Below are 16,624 nucleotides of genomic sequence, written 5' to 3'. Positions count from 1 at the left end.
GGTGGGTGTAGTCCTGGAAAAAACCGTCAATGGTTGGACCTTATTCGTGCCTAAACAATATTCATACGACATCAGACTTTACTCATTGACAGAAACCCAACAGTGTGCTGTGTATGAAAAGGTTAAATGTTGATTCCCCGTGTATTACACTTTAATTTGAGTATTCTAATCCTCCAATTCCATTGAATACAGATCCTGGAAACACATCACCAGAAAAACGATGTTGATGCGTGATATCCTGCTGTAGGTTTTCTGTAGGAAACCAACAGTATTGTAAGCCAAAGTTAAGGGTATCAAGGTGGAGTAAAAGTGAGACACTTAAAAAAACACTTTAATAAGCTGTCGTGAATGGTAATAACAGTGTTACATCAAGTTTATAACTGTGTTGTGCAGGCTTTACAGCATACAGTTGAAGTATTTCAAACAGCCATTCAGTATATGAATATACCTGAGTGTTGCTGTGGACAAGGGTCATGGAGCTGGAGGCTGGAGGTGCCGAGAGCGTTGGTACTGAGGCAGAGGAGAGTGGCCGTGTCTCCCTGTGAGTGGCGCATGGTGAGGGAGCTCCTCAGGCCTGTGTTCCCCAGCTGCTCCTCCCTGATGACTCTGTCAGTAGAGTTAGTGACCCGCAGTCCAGACACACGCCACTCCATGCTGGGAGAGGGATTCCCACGGCTCTCACAGGAGCAGCTGATCTCTGCTGCAGTTCTGCTGCAGCTCCCAGAGCCAGAGATCTGAGGCATGTCTGAACACAGGGTGCCACAGTTAGTAACAACACAGCTCTACACATATAATAATAATATGATAAATGTAATTATCTAATAATTACAAACGCTGAACCTACATATAACATTCAGCGGTACAGTTGTCGAGTTCTCCTTGCCATGTCTATTCTGTGCTTCACAGTAGTACTGTTCACTGCCACTGGACTCAGTCACATTGAAGGTGAGACTCTGTCCAGTTCCTACAGTGTTCATCTCTGGCCCATTCACTCTATTCCAGGGGTAGTTCTGCACTGGTGGGCTGGCTTTACTGCTGCAGGTCAGAGTCACTGAGCTGCCCTCTAACACTGAACCAGAGGGACTGACAGACACTGAGGTGTTCTTAGGAATATGAAAATATGAATTCTATAATTGTATTTTTAATTGTATTGTATTCATTGACTATTATTATTGTTAATTCTGAACAGTGTACTAACCATTGGAAAAGCTTGAAACATATGTATATTTTATGACTATGATGATGATGATGATGATGATGATGATGATTATTATTATTATTATTATTCAATATTCCTTGATTTACTAAATAAAAAGAATAATACTGTGCCTTTCAGCTCTCTTACATAGAACTGTGAGAGTCAGACTGGCCTCAGACGTCTGATTGCCTCCTTGTTGCAGTGTGTAAAGTGCCCTGCAGGTGATCTTCTGCCCATGGTGGAGGTGGGAAGCAGTGAAGATCAGATCAGAAGACACAGATTTGGTTTCATCCTCATTCTCTTGCAGTTGATCCACACTGTCACTCAGCCTGGGGGTCCATGTCAGATTTGGGGGAAGTTTGGGACAGGGGGCTGCAGCAGAGCAGCTCAAACTCACAGAGGTCCCCTCCATCACCTCCATCTTCTCTGGGGTTAACTTGGGTTTTGGTGGAGAGTCTAGGAGACATGGAGACATGAGGATGGGTTACTGTCTGTCTCAGGATTGAAGAGTCACACAGCACTCAGAGCACTAATCACCACATCAACAGTGCCTGGCTAACATATTATCAACTATAAAAATGCTCAAAGGCTCCAATATAAAGTACAATCTTTTCAAGAAATAAACAGGCAACAGCACATGTGAAGTCTGTTCTGGACTGAGTGCATACATTCTGCAAGGCCACTACATGCATGAATGACGTCTGACTGTTATATTTTCGTCGTCTAGCGTAGGCCGGATGGTCTTGGGCAGTCCTCGATCGCACAAAATACGGCTCAACCACAATATACATTTTAGTGCAGCAGATTTATTTGCAGTGCTCCATGAAAAAAAATATGTTGTGTGGAAAAAGAAGATATTTACAATGAGAAATACAAACAAAACAAATGACTACACACGAACATGAGTTACTTTCCGAATAATGGCACAGCTACACTCTTGGCTCTTAACTCACAAAAAAAACTCCTCTCTTGAACCAGAAGGAAGGTCGGGGCTCCTTCTAAAGGCTTAGCCCCTCCCACAGGAACATGACAACTGTACTCTTTACTATCCCCACCCTACACAGGTGATATGCATCTTATTTGTATCTCTGCACAGTTCTGTTAAATTAACTAAAATTACTAATTACCTCATTGGGATTACATCATCCCATATGCCAGTTATTAACAGTTAAACTTATTAAAATCAAACTTGCGAACAATGGTGCGTTCCAATTCTGGCTGGCAACACGCCTGTGCAAATCGAGATGGGCACCAGAAAGCCAGCTCGATTTCTGCGCCTAAGTTTAATACTGCAGGCTGCCGTACCCAGAAGTGTTCCGCAAATTAACAACACGGACAAACGAAAACACGGACAACAAACTCTACAACATTTAACCGCTGGACAACGATAAATGGTAACAAAGTAACAAAGGCATTCATGTTTGTGTCTTTTTAAACGAGCAATTTCACTGTTAGGGTGAGAATATGGAGTGGAAGTGTTGCATGTGTTTTCCCTGGGAAACGTGAGCTAGCAGCCGGGTGAGCGCCCCCGAACTTAGCGCACTCTATGAAAACAGTGGTATGACTTCCGGAATGAAAGCGAAACAAACAAACACAAACATGGGATGGTTATGGCGGTTTGGTGTATGTAGTGCTGCTCGCAGCCCGGGACAGAGCCCTCTGTCACAATTTTGGAGCTGGATTTTTGGAAGAATTAAAAGTAGTCAGAACGCACTCTCACACATACACTGTCTGCATTCATATCTTGTCAGTGCCTCTCAATCATCAGACCACGCTGTCCCTGGTACTACAGTTATGGAACAAAAACAAAACAATGTTTACACACAAATTTGATATTGAGTCGAAAGAATTCTACCTGTGATATTAATTTCAACAGGTGGAGGAAACGTCGCTTTGAGTATTGTATCGCATTCTAATCTGAAGTGATATTGACCACTATAACTCAATGGAAGGTTCTCCAGGACTGTAGTGCAGTTCTTCTGTGCTAGGTTTTCAGCAATCTTCCCCTGCAGAGGAGGTCCCGACTGCTTGCTGGAATCAAACAAAAGAGTTTCGTCCTTCGACCACTTTCCTTTAACTGTGTGTGTACACTGTGCCAGCTCTGGGTCATATTCAGATGGGATCTCAAATCTGCAGGGAATCAGCACACAGGATCCACTAAGAGCTTCTATACTCTGAGGCATCCAGATTTCCCACTTTCTACCCAGGGTTCCTACAACACACAACACAGCTCTGTCACAATATTACACTAGTGATCCTACAGCACACACACAACACAGCTCTGTCACAATTTTAGACTAGTGATCCTACAGCACACAGACAACACATCTCTGTCACAATATTACACTAGTGATCCTACAGCACACACACAACACAGCTCTGTCACAATATTACACTAGTGATCCTACAGCACACACACAACACAGCTCTGTCACAATATTACACTAGTGATCCTACAGCACATACACAACACAGCTCTGTCACAATATTACACTTGTGATCCTACAGCACACACAACACAGCTCTGTCACAATATTACACTAGTGATCCTACAGCACACACACAACACAGCTCTGTCACAATATTACACTAGTGATCCTAAAGGCTCAATACAGATAAATACGCTAGCACGCTAGCATGCTTTTACATGAGTAAAATCATTGTAAATGCAATACTTCCCATTAAGCCTATGGACATTTTGACATGCCATTACATTTTTAAAATAGTTGAAAGACAAATCAACCTCAGAGTTTATGTTCCCGATTGGGCTTGTGTGCTCTTTTAGAGTTCTATTAATACCAGCCATTTTTACTGTGTAGCCAAATTAATTATCAACAGTGACTTTAGGTTGTATTCCCACAAATGTTCCTACATGTATTCATTCATGTAGCCAACTTCTTTCTTCCTGCTTTAGTTTCACAAAGTAATTCATTTTAGTATTTAGTCAAATCACCATGAAAGCACTCATTGTTTAAGACCCCTGTAATGTAGCAATGCACATTCTATAACCGCACCCACACCAAGCCCTACCTTGCAGCAGGCAGCCAATGAGGATGATTCTCTCTGCTCCAATCATGTCACAGTATTAGTGGGTGGAGCTGATCTGGAGAGGTGAAACACACTCATCAACTGCTGCAATAGGCAGATGGTTTGTGGGAACCTCCTATTCAGCCCTGTTATCAACCGGCAGCATGCGGCAGATTGGACAGAATTTTACCTGAAATCCTGAGTTATTCTCAGTCATTGTATTTTTATTTTTGAAAGCTATGACTATGCAGGGGGGACCTGTAGCGTAGTGGTTAAGGTAAATTAATGGGACACGCAAGGACAGTGGTTCTAATCCCGGTGTAGCCACAAAAAGATACGCACAGCTGTTGGGCCCTTGAGCAAGGCCCTTAACCCTGTATTGCTCCAGGGGAGGATTGCCTCCTGCTTAGTCTAATCTTCTGTGCGTTGCTCTGGGTAAGAGCGTCTGCCAAATGCCAAGAATATAATGTAATGTAAAAGATGAGTCTCTGTTAGGAATGGTGTTTCATCATTCAGATAGTCCATAGCATCAAATTACATTGAACGGATTCAGAGATTATACTGTTTATGCAATCATTTATTTTTTGACTAAAATGTGAGCAAGCTCAAATTCCTTGCAATTTATGTTCCTATGGCAGTAGTGTTTTCAGTGACCACTGTTGTTACACATGTTTACTTGCATTATTGTCACCTTGTTATTGTCAGCTTTGACCAGTCTGGCCCTTCTCCTCTGACCTCTTTCATTAACAAAACTGCTGTTCGCTGGATGTTTTTGTTTTTTTGCACCATTCTCTGCAAACTCTAGAGACTGTTGCATGTGAAAATCACAGGTGTTTCTGAGATACACCCTGTCTGGAACCAACAATCATTCCATGGTCAAAGTTTTGTCTGAAAAACAGCTGACCCTCTTGACCATGTCTGCAGGCTTTAATGCATTTAGTTGCTGCCACATGATTGGCTGATTAAATATTTGCATTAACAAGAAGGTGTGTAGGTCTACCTAATAAATTGCTCACTGAGTGTATACAAATGAGATTCTCAGTAGTATTTATACAACTGTGAAAACTAGCAATGCATATAGTGTAAATGGAACTAGACGACAAACATTATTGTGTTGCTTTTTGGCATCATAGCCGAGATGTTCTTACAAAATGAACTCCATCTGTAACTCCATCTGTACAATATACGCTGTATCCGTCATCTCCTGACAGAGAAAGCCACCCAGCTCCTAGTCCAGGCGCTCGTTATTTCCGCCTGGATTACTGCAACTCCCTCCTAACCGGTCTCCCATCGTGTGCCATCAAGCCCCTCCAGCTGGTCCAGAATGCTGCAGCCCGCCTGATCACCAGTCAGCCCAGGTCGGCTCACGTCACCCTGCTTCTCATTGGCCTCCACTGGCTTCCTATTGCCGCACTCATCCGTTTCAAGGCCCTAGTGTTGGCATTTCAGGCTGCGAAGGGAACTGCCCCACCCGACATACAATCCTTGATCACTCCCTACTCCGCAGCTAGACCACTCCGGTCTGCCAGCTCTGGTCGCCTTATGGTTCCCTCACTACGAGCACCTGGCGGTCGAGCTGCACGTTCACGCCTGTTTTCCGTTCTGGTTCCTCAGTGGTGGAATGACTTGCCTACCACTGTCAGGACAGCAGAATCCCTCCTATTTCGACGCAGACTACAAACACACCTCTTCAAACTCTTCAAACTCTTCCTATGTATTTTCCTAGTTATGGATGTGATGCTTTGACTTGTGGAAGAACCTATGCACTTGTAAATCGCTTTGGATTAAAAGTGTCTGCCAAATGACAAAAATGTAAATGTAACTTGTGATCGCGTTGTAACAGAGAGCCTCTTGCCGTCATGTGTTGTTGTCATGTTGTGAATCGTGCAGTTTTAAATATCCGAAAAGATGCACGCAACAGCTGAAGGTGCAGCGTCAAAAATAGCTGAGGCAGACAATCATACACTTGATGTAATGCTCCATAATCAGTTTTACTTTAACTTTTAAACCAGGTCGGTTGTGCTTTAGATTATTTTGCACGTTACGTTGCATGTTCATTATTTGTGCAGGCTTTCTGTTCTTACCAGTAACGTAGACTCACCATGTTTAGAACTCGAAGTTATATCACGATGATCCGAACAGCGCAATGTTGATGACAAATCAATAAGAAATTACTTCCAGATCAGCGTTTCCTTGTGTAAAGCGTAATTTCTTAGGTTTTCATAAACACTTGGTACAAGTCACGTATGTGATCCATTTCGGCATACAGTGAAGAGGTAATGGTGCTCTCCCATGACAGTGTGGCGGGGAAGCTTCCATAACCAAAAAGCTGCCATAATCAAGAATCTGCCGTACTCATAATCATAAACCACATTCCTCAGGAGAAACACTACCATTGCACGGATGCTAACTTCTGGTGGAAGCGGTCGCTTCAAGACGGTAATGTTAGCCTATGTTTGTTGAAATAAACAATTATTTTTACGAAATTGATGTGAAGCAAATTGTTTTATTTGGAGCATTGAGAGTGACCGGCAAAGGTGTGTGCAGAGGCATGCAACAAGCAAAGCAGAACAAACTGGAACACAACTGCATTTTCAATAAAAAAAAAAAAAGATTTGTCACAATAATCAATCTCACCAATCTTCAACATCTTCATCTCAGTGCTAAAGGAAAGTAAGCTCACGGCTAATTTTGAAGCGATACTCTTTAACAGTAGGGTGCTGAAGTTACTGAGTGAGGGTGGACACCACTGGTGACTGGAGGCCCAAATACGAAGTTCAACAGCAAAATGTAAGGCTAGTTGTCAGCTTAAAGAAATGGTATCTGATCTCCAGCAACAATCTAGAATTTATTGTGGTAGCTGGCTTCATGAAACAGGTAGCGCCGTCTTGAAATAATGTTTTGATCAAGTTCGCCTGTCGATCGGGACTCGGGTAGATTTTATATACACTTTTTTTTTCTATTTTTTGAATATGTTCTCATTGTGAAGCATAATGGATTTATAGCTGAATGATAGACGAACATGTAAAGGTTCCCAATCTGCACTCCCCTTTACAGAGCGTGTACATATATGTGACATACACTATCAATGCTGAAATTATATTTTAATTATTGTAATATCACTAAGGAAAAAACGAAATCACAGCCACGTCGTATCCTGAGAAATACACTTGCATTATTGAGAGGATGCATGCGCTTCAGAACAGTACTTTTTAATTAAATGCTATGCCAGCATTTAAACTTATGCTAAGCCTGAGAACATAATCAGTCTTTTGACTGAGCCAAGCGTTACACAGGTAGAAATTGACTTACTGTAGAACAGAAGAATAGCCAGTCTCTCTCCACGGCACACTGATTCTGCCCTGCAGATCTAGTACAAACTCAGACAAAAGAGGAAGTGCTCATACTTATGTGGTGTTTTGAGGAACATGTGTTGCTGTGTTTATTATTGGTTAATATACGTAGAACATGTGCGGTTAATTTGAGATTTCCACTCATTTCTGATAAAACTACTGAACATCAACTTCTTCTTTGTCATGATACAATAGTATTAACAAAAATACAAAATTACAATTGTTGCTCTGATCATTAAACTACTTTGGCTCCATGACACATTAACAAAGAATTCAATCAGAATAAGCCAATCAGCATTAATGCCCAAACACAGTCAGCAGACTGAAAATTAGCTACTGCAGGAATATATCTGTGTACATTGTATGTGTGGCATGATCTTACCCAACAAGATGGTTCACAGTCAAGTTCCAAACATCAGAAAGGGAATGTGACAGTCATGTAACAGAAATTACAGAGCATAGCAGAGGTTAAAAGCTGAAGCATACTTTTATCACTGAATCATTCATTAGATTATTCAAATCAAATTCAAAGTTTTCGTTTTTTGCAGATTGTTCCACCCACGAAATGCAGAATAACTGAAACCCAAATTTTAGTAGAGGGATGAGGTATTTTATAAAGTTGCATTGTTATGTATGGATGTGGTGTTTTATGTTGAAGCACTTTGTAACCCAAGTTTTAAAAGGTGCTATATAAATAAAGACTGACTTACTTTCTTACTTACGTTTATACATCGAGAAATATATTAGAATTAGATCCTTATGGAAACATATTTTATGTATGTGCTATGATTCAAATGTTATTATTTTTACTGTCCTTTTGAGACTGCTTCTCTGCGTGTTTTTACTGTACTTCCTCCCACCATAATGTACATAAGACAGCAAGCACACACACACACACACGCATGCATTCATGCACACACACACAAACATATTACCAAATGTACTGATCATCATTATTGACATGAATCACTTGTATGAATCACTACACTATAAAGACGATGTAGTTATAATTTATTGGGGCCATGCAAGGCACCGACCAGCTCGTCAGGAGCATTTGGGGGTTAGGTGTCTTGCTCAGGGACACTTCGACACTGCCCGGGCGGGGGATCGAACCAGCAATCCTCCGACTGCCAGACGACTGCTCTTACTGCCTGATGCCTCCCCCCTTATTAGAGAATGTTGTCCAATGGTAAATGGTTGGCTTTTATTTAGCGCCTTTATACAAAGAGCTGTTCAGTTGACACTTCTCATTCACCCATTCCTACACACTCACACACCATGCAAGGCACCAACCAGCTTGTGTGTCGTAAGTATGATTTGTGTTTCAGAAGTAATCAATTATGAACCAGCAAACTTTTATTTATTTATTTCACATGTCATATCGACAGATTAACAGAGCAATCATAAAAGAGAATTGTTGTCATACTGTATATACAATAGTTTTTACCTTAATAGTTTTTACAAATCCAATATTAATGCCCATCAGTCTTTTCTTTATCATGGCATCACAGAAAATACCTAAATACCTAAATCATATCCTGCTGTCGGTTTTCTGTAGGTTTACTGTAAAACTTACAGTATTTTAAACCAAAGTTAAAGGTATCAGGATGGAGAAAAAAGAAACGCTCAAAAAATAATCAATGTTAATTTCTCTCCCTTTTTCTAACCTCATTGCTCTAACCTCAATGCTGCACACTTTTTTGATATAGTCTAAAACAGGGGTCACCAACCTTTTTGAAACTGAGAGCTACTTCATGGGTACTGAGTCATACCAGTGACTGGCTACCAGTTTGTTTTGTCACATGCACAATACTGACCTTTGAACTAGAGTAGGTCAGAGTTCACCTAAACTTATCTAAACTTCATGTATAATAAACATATTTTTAAGATATTGTCATTTTTAAATCTATATAAATGCAAGTGTGATAAAAAAAAAAAATAGCAACAGAATAAAATTAAATTTTAGATGCAGCTCACTAGTGAGTTGTGCTATTTTTAGAACAGGCCTGCGGGCGACTCATGTGGTCCTTGGGGGTGACCTGGTGCCCGCGGGCACCGTGCTGGTGACCCCTGGTCTAAAACAACATAAAAAACTGCCCTTTCATGCAGTAGTAAGAAAGTTTCACATACATCCGTAATGCAATCAGTCTGCACATTAAATAAAGACAAATAAAAAATATATATATATATGTTTCGCATCTAACAGCACATTTCCATTCACATTTATTTATTTATTTATTAATTTATTTTACTCTTTCGTCAAGATTCCATTCGAAGGACAACTCTTGGTCTCCTCTTTGAAAATTCACAGTGTTGCAGAAAAACAGGTAACTGCCAAATTTACAGTGGGGTGCAAAGATTTTGGCACCCCTGCTCAAAATGCCTTTTACAATTAATATCGAAGTGAACAGAAGCAAGCCTGATCTCTAAATTGTTAAACATGCCACGTTTCTTCAAATTTAAAGCAACATCACATTTATTTTAATTCTTTAGAGTAAAAAAAAAAAAGTCCCAATGCAAAAGTTTGGGTACCCTGTCGTTTTACAATTTTTAAACAATACAAAATGAAAATACAATTTGCAGGAAGAATGTTTAACTGTACCATTTAGAATTAGGGTTTGCTTTTGATCATGAACCAATTCATTGTAACAGACATTTAAACCAAGGGTGCCCAAATTTTTCCGCCCAAATTTTTCCACCCAACTGTAAGTGACAACTGACAGCGTACAGTCATTAATGCAACCCTAGAAAAGTGGTTGCTTTTAAAGACATCAGCTTTTAAGGAAATACAACAAGCTCATAGTTTTAATGAGCCACTGCATCTGTCTCAGTTTCCATCTCCAGTGTCCTGCTTGTCATCAGCCTCTTCTTGTGCGGTCACAGTGTCTTTCTGGTGTTTGTTTTTAACCTACAATATGGAGCATACAGACGCACACACAGACATGCACACAAACACACACACACACACAAACGGACATGCACACACACACACGCACATGCACACACACACACACATACACACAGACATGCACACACACACAGACACACACACACACACACACATGGACATGCACAAACACACACACACACACACACGTACACAGAGACACACAACCACACACACACACACGCACAGACAGACAGATATGCACACACAGAAACACACAAACACACACACACAGCCATGCACACAAAGACATAAAAACATATACATGCACACACACACACACAATTATTAAAAGCAACACCTTAGTGCATAAATTGATAGTCTTAGGGCAGTGCTTCTGTTCATATTGAGAGTAAAATGTGAAAAAAAACTCTTTCATTGCTAAATGAACACTGCAGTGCTTAAAGTGTAAACTTAAAAATATGTCCAATTATGCCTGCATTCTTTGAATTATAAGTGCAGCACAGTGACTGTGGTGATTTATGAGTTCACATAATGTCATTTTTAAAAGAACAAGCTTCTGCATTTTACATCATTGGCATTTGGCAGATATACAGAGCGACTTCCAGTTGATTAGAACAAGCAGGAGACAACCCTCCCCTGGAGCAATACAGGGTTAAGGGCCCAAAGGCTGTGCGGATCTTAACGTGGCAACACCGGGATTAGAACCACAAACCTTGCGTCTCCCAGTCATTTACCGTAACCACTACGCTGACTGAATCCAGTCAATGTGATTCTACAGTGCATTTCAGCCCTTCAATAAGGTGTGTAAGGTTGACCTCTGAGTGATTGAAGACAAATTCAGATCATTTCCTGTCTGTACTGCACCCATCTCTGATACTGAGGCATTCTGCTCACATTTCATTTTCAGAAATATGATTACTCAGCGTAGTGGCGCCCCCAGGGAAAACAGTTTAAACCCAAAGTGTTCTTACCTGAGCATCAGCTAGTCAGGTCTCACTGCTTTAATTGAGGAGGAGTGAGGTGACTTCCTCACTGGTAGTCTGTCATGGTGGGAGGTAATGACCCAGTGTGACCACCAGAGGGCTGGGGCTCATTGTTTTCACCTTCGCTTCAGGGGAATTCTCCCACGGAGGAGTATTTAAGGCCAGTACTGACAGTCTTTCAATGCTTTTGTGTCCAACTGTTCGCTCTTGCACAAAGCCGGTAAAGCACAAGGTAGACTCTGCGAACTTTACGTGTCCGGTACTGTGCTGGTGTGCATTCTCTGTCAAAGAGAATTAAAGGTAAGGAAGGCGTTCAGCTGGTTGTGTTACGTTCACTGACGTCTTCCTCAAGGGTTTTGGTTTTCCTTTTGGGCACGTGTGAGCCGGTGGTTGGGGGACGTTGTCCATGTATTTTGGTTTGCATTTTAGTCCTGAGCTGCGCCTCAAGGTTTTATTTTCGTGCCTAGCTTTTTACCACTAGGTTGTACTTTATTTTGTCCTCGGTCTGCGACCGCCGGTGCTCAATTCTGGCACTTATTTTGGTTAAGTGGTTCGCCCTGTTTTTAAAGGGTTGTTTTATTTTCTTATAGCCGTTTTTGGCTTCATTTCTGTTTTCCCTCAAAAGTTATTTTCGTGGCTGTGTATCCCCATTCCCTTTCCCGCTGCCGTAAAGAATTGGCCCACCCCGGAATCTATCAAGCAGGTACAAAGATTCCTAGGATTCACCAATTTTTATCGACTTTTTATTCGTAATTTTAGCACGGTAGTCGCACCTATCACGGCGCTCACAAGAAAGAATGCCCCGGCGCGTTTTGTGTGGACACCTCGTGCGGAGGCGGCATTCGTCGAGTTGAAGAGAAGGTTCTGTTCAGAACCCATCCTGATAACTCCAAACCCATCTCTGCCATTTACTGTAGAGGTTGATTCCTCTGAGCTGGGGGTAGGGGACATTCTATCTCAACGGTCTCCCCAAAATCAGAAGGTGCATCCCTGTGCGTTTTTCTCTCGGTTGCTGTCACAGGGCGAGAGAAATTACGACGTGGGGGACAGGGAATTGCTAGCAGTCAAACTAGCCTTAGAGGAATGGCGGCTCTGGCTGGAGGGGGCGGAGCATCCATTCACAGTGTGGGCGGATCATAAGAACCTAGAATATATTCAAACCGCTAAAACACGCAACTCGCGTCAGGCCCGCTGGGCGCTGTTTTTTGCGCGTTTTTCGGACATACCGCCCCGGGTCCAAAAACACTAAACCCGACGCCCTCTCTAGGGTTTTCGACAAGACGGACAGGGAACGCGATCCTGAAACAATTTTCTCTGGGGTTAAAATTGTGGCGCCGATTATTTGGGAGGGGAGTCGGCAGTGCGAAGAGCATTACGCCGAGAGCCGGATCCAGGAGGCAGTCCACCTAACTGCCTCTTTGTGCCCGCTGGGGCCCGGGCCCAAGTGTTACAGTGGGGACACGCCTCACGGCTGGCGGGGAATCCCGGGGTTCACCGTACAAAAGATTTGTTGTCCCGACACGCACAGCAAGGGCTCCCACCATCCACCATCAGGGCGGCTACGCCTATTACCTGTTCCTAGGCGTCCCTGGAGCCACATAGCGTTGGATTTTATCACGAGATTGCCACCATCGGAGGGTAAAACGGTCATTCTAGTGGTGGTGGATTGTTTTTCTAAGGCGGCTCATTTTGTGGCACTGCCGAAACTACCATCGGCAGTGGAGACCGCACGATTGATGGTCGACCACGTATTTAGATTGCACGGTCTGCCTCAGAAAGTGGTGTCGGATCGCAGACCCCAGTTCGCTTCTCGGTTCTGGCGGGCATTCTGTTGGGTGCTTCGGTGAGCCTTTCGTCTGGCTTCCACCCTGAAACCAATGGGCAGACGGAACGCACCAATCAAACACTCAAAAACACGCTCCGGTGCCTTGCAATTGACAACCCCACTTTGTGGAGCCGCCAACTGTGGAATTATTTTAAAGTGCTTGCAACTGCACAAACGCTGCATGCAGGAAGTTTCAACCACATGGTGTTAATCGCAACCTTTAAAATAGTGAACAGTTAGGGGAAACAGGAACTTCTAGGCGGGTGACCTAGGTCACCCAGATCACTCTTAACAGTCAAAAATAACTGTCTTGAAGTCACAAGAAAATACTGTGGCTTCTTGGAATTAAAGATGAGGATGCCTTCTGATTGGAGGAGAAGCAGATGTTGTCAGTCTAGCACAGACGCCGACCAATCAGCATAGGCTCATGAGGGAATAAAGAGTTGTTTGAAGTTGGAAGAAGGGTGTGCGCGTTCCTGGATGTCAGCTGAGCAAATTGGTTGAGAGTCTGCTCAGTTGTCATCTGTATTCCTTGCTTACTAAGTTGTCTCATTAAATAGTTTATCATTGAATTTGGTCTCAAGTGTCCTGTCTTCATCCCCGCCTAAACGAAAACGCGGAAGAGGAAAAGAAATTCCCCAACACAACTCACGTGAGAGGAGTACGCCCATAATTCACTACAAAATGCTTCCACAGGTCTCTCGCCTTCCGAGGCGCAGTTCGGATATCCTCCACCACTGTTCCCGGAATTGGAGAGAGGGGGCGAAGTGCCCTCTGCGGAGGTCTTTGTTTGACGGTGCCGGGCCACTTGGAGCAAGGTGCGGGCTGCTCTCTTAAGGGCTATTGCCAACCAAAAGAGGTTACAGTGCGCCTCCAACTACCCCGTTCTATGAGAATCTACCCCACATTCCATGTCTCTCGCCTTAAACCGGTGTTGACAAGTGTGTTGGCCCCTGCGGAGGTATCTCCACCACCTCCACGGCTAATTGACGGGGGTCCAGTCTATACGGTGCGTCGCATTCTGGCGGGGTTTGGGCCTGAAGAGCGCTGTTGGGTCCCCTCGAGGAATGTTCTGGACCCAGAACTGATTTGTGAGTTTCGCAGGTGGGAGGCGGAAGGAGCGTCTGGGGCCGCTCCTTAGTAGGGGGGTCCTGTCATGGTGGGAGTTAATGACCCAGTATGACCACCAGAGGGCTGGGGCTCATTGTTTTCACCTGCACTTCATTAGCGCCAGGGGAATTCTCCCATGGAGGAGTATTTAAGGCCAGTACTGACAGTCTTTCAATGCTTTTCTGTCCAACTGTTCGCTCTTGCACAAAGCCGGTAAAGCACAAGGTAGACTCTGCAAATTTTACGAGTCCGGTACTGTGCTGGTGTGCGTTCTCTATCTGTCAGAGAATTAAAGGTAAGGAAGGCGTTCAGCTGGTTGTGTTACGTTCGCTGACGTCTTCCTCAAGGGTTTTGTTTTTCCTTTTGGGCACGTGTGAGCCAGCGGTTGGGGGACGTTGTCCTTGTATTTTGGTTTGCATTTTAGTCCTGAGCTGCGCCTCAAGGTTTTATTTTCGTGCCTAGCTTTTTACCGCTAGGTTGTACTTTATTTTGTCCTCGGTCTGTGACCGCTGGTGCTCAATTTTGGCACTTATTTTGGTTAAGTGGTTCGCCCTGTTTTTAAGGGGAAAAGGGAGTTTTATTTTCTAATAGCCGTTTTGGGCTTAATTTTGTTTTTCCCTCAAAAGTTATTTTCGTGGCTGTGTATCCCCATTCCCTTTCCTCCCGGTATCTAGTGACGAGCGTGTCCGCACGTTCGTTTAGGATGGTTTTTACTCTCGGTCGCTTCTGGCTCTCCGCCCAGTCCCGTCATTACCTAGTCAGTGTTTGGCGGGGACTTCCTGACTGATAACGTCATGTGAGAGCACATACAGCCCAACCATTTCACATGCTACATTCGTCAGAATGAATCAAAACACAACTTAATAGTCCAAGTAATAGTTAATAAATTAATAGTGTTTTTCATGCAAACAAGGAATTTGACTAGGTTAATCAGTTGCTCTCAGTTGAATTAAGCACATTGTGCATGTGCCTTTTGAATGCTTAGCTATACAGTAACTTAATATCATATCACGTATACTAATACCGTGCTGATAGACCATGAGCCTTATTTATAAAATGGTATTGCGATCAAGTTGTATCTTAAATAGCGGCTTATGCCGACAGCCATGAACATTTGAATATAGGTTTAAAGCTGGCAGGTCCTACACCATGTGGTTGGTACAATGCAAAGGCTCATTAAATCTTCTGCCCATATTTAGGTATATCTGGTGGTGCACTGCTCACTAAGGTTAATTGTGTAAAATATCTGGGCTATGGATTCGCTCTGAATTATCAGAAATCACATGTATTATCTATGTGAAAAGATTTGCTGTTCCTTTGGTGTTTTGCACAGATCAAAGAACTGTTTTACCATGAAAGTAAAAAAGAAGCTGGTATCCCAGTTGTTCTTGATTATGGAGATGCTGTATATCAAAATGCTTCCAAAACGTATTGATATATATAGATGTTATATTTAATAATTTATGCTGAAATATTGTCTAATTCTCAAATTCAGTGTCACCACTGCATAACATACAGCCAACTGCAATGGCTTTCTCTCTGAAACAGAGGGCGGCGGCCCTGATACCAGTTCCATGTTTTGTCAGAACCCTCTTGAAAGAAGAGATGGTATTGTACATCTCAAGCGGTTTTATCCTGAAAAGAAATATATTTCTCTATTTAAAAAAACATTTTGCATGGGTTAACATTCGAAAAGAATCTGAAGAATCTGACATTTAAATGATAAGACATCTGCTCAAGCCACCGTTTCCTGTGAGAGAGGATAGAGGAAATGTGATGAAAGTGGCCGTGCCTTTGAGAATGTGTCTGATGGTTATTTATCAGTGATTTGCCTAATGAGGCTAGTTGCATGTGTAGCGTGGGAAGCTAAGCGGAGAGCCAGGGGCGACCAAAGGTAGAACCTTTTTTAACCAACACGCGAACGTGTCAGTCACTAAATCCCAGGGAGAACCGAAATAGGGATACCCAGCTAGGAACAGGACTTCTCCCGGAACAATGGGAGGAAAGGAAATTAAACAAACCAAACTTAGAAATCGGAAACAGAGAAGTAGCTCAAAAACGGCTAGAGAACGTAAAACAACCCTTAAATAACTAGGGCGAACCAATAACTTTGGTACCGTGCCAAATAGCTGGGCACTGAGTGAAAACCAAAAGAAAATACAACCTAGCGAGAAAAGCTAGGCACGAAAATAAAAACCTTGAGGCGCAGCTCGGGAC

At 42.8% G+C, this 16,624-nt stretch overlaps 1 protein-coding gene across 1 annotated transcript in view; it reads right to left on the bottom strand.

Annotated features, from left to right (window-relative positions):
* Positions 1 to 7,586, bottom strand: part of LOC133139006 (myelin-associated glycoprotein-like) — a 31,677-nt gene extending 24,091 nt beyond the window's left edge. The window contains exons 1-5 of the mRNA XM_061258277.1: positions 7,538 to 7,586; positions 4,229 to 4,301; positions 3,054 to 3,410; positions 1,346 to 1,654; positions 449 to 745 (exon numbers count right to left, since the gene is read on the bottom strand). Coding sequence (XP_061114261.1) covers positions 449 to 745; positions 1,346 to 1,654; positions 3,054 to 3,410; positions 4,229 to 4,274 — 1,009 coding nt within the window. The 5' untranslated portion in view covers positions 4,275 to 4,301; positions 7,538 to 7,586. The remainder of the gene's footprint in view (positions 1 to 448; positions 746 to 1,345; positions 1,655 to 3,053; positions 3,411 to 4,228; positions 4,302 to 7,537) is intronic.
* Positions 7,587 to 16,624: the final 9,038 nt, after the last annotated feature.

This window comes from Conger conger, chromosome 1 (assembly GCF_963514075.1).
Source record: "Conger conger chromosome 1, fConCon1.1, whole genome shotgun sequence".
Classification (NCBI taxonomy): Eukaryota; Metazoa; Chordata; class Actinopteri; order Anguilliformes; family Congridae; genus Conger; species Conger conger.
The sequence above is the reverse complement of the archived record's forward strand: the minus strand, read 5'-3'. Positions and strand labels throughout refer to the sequence as shown.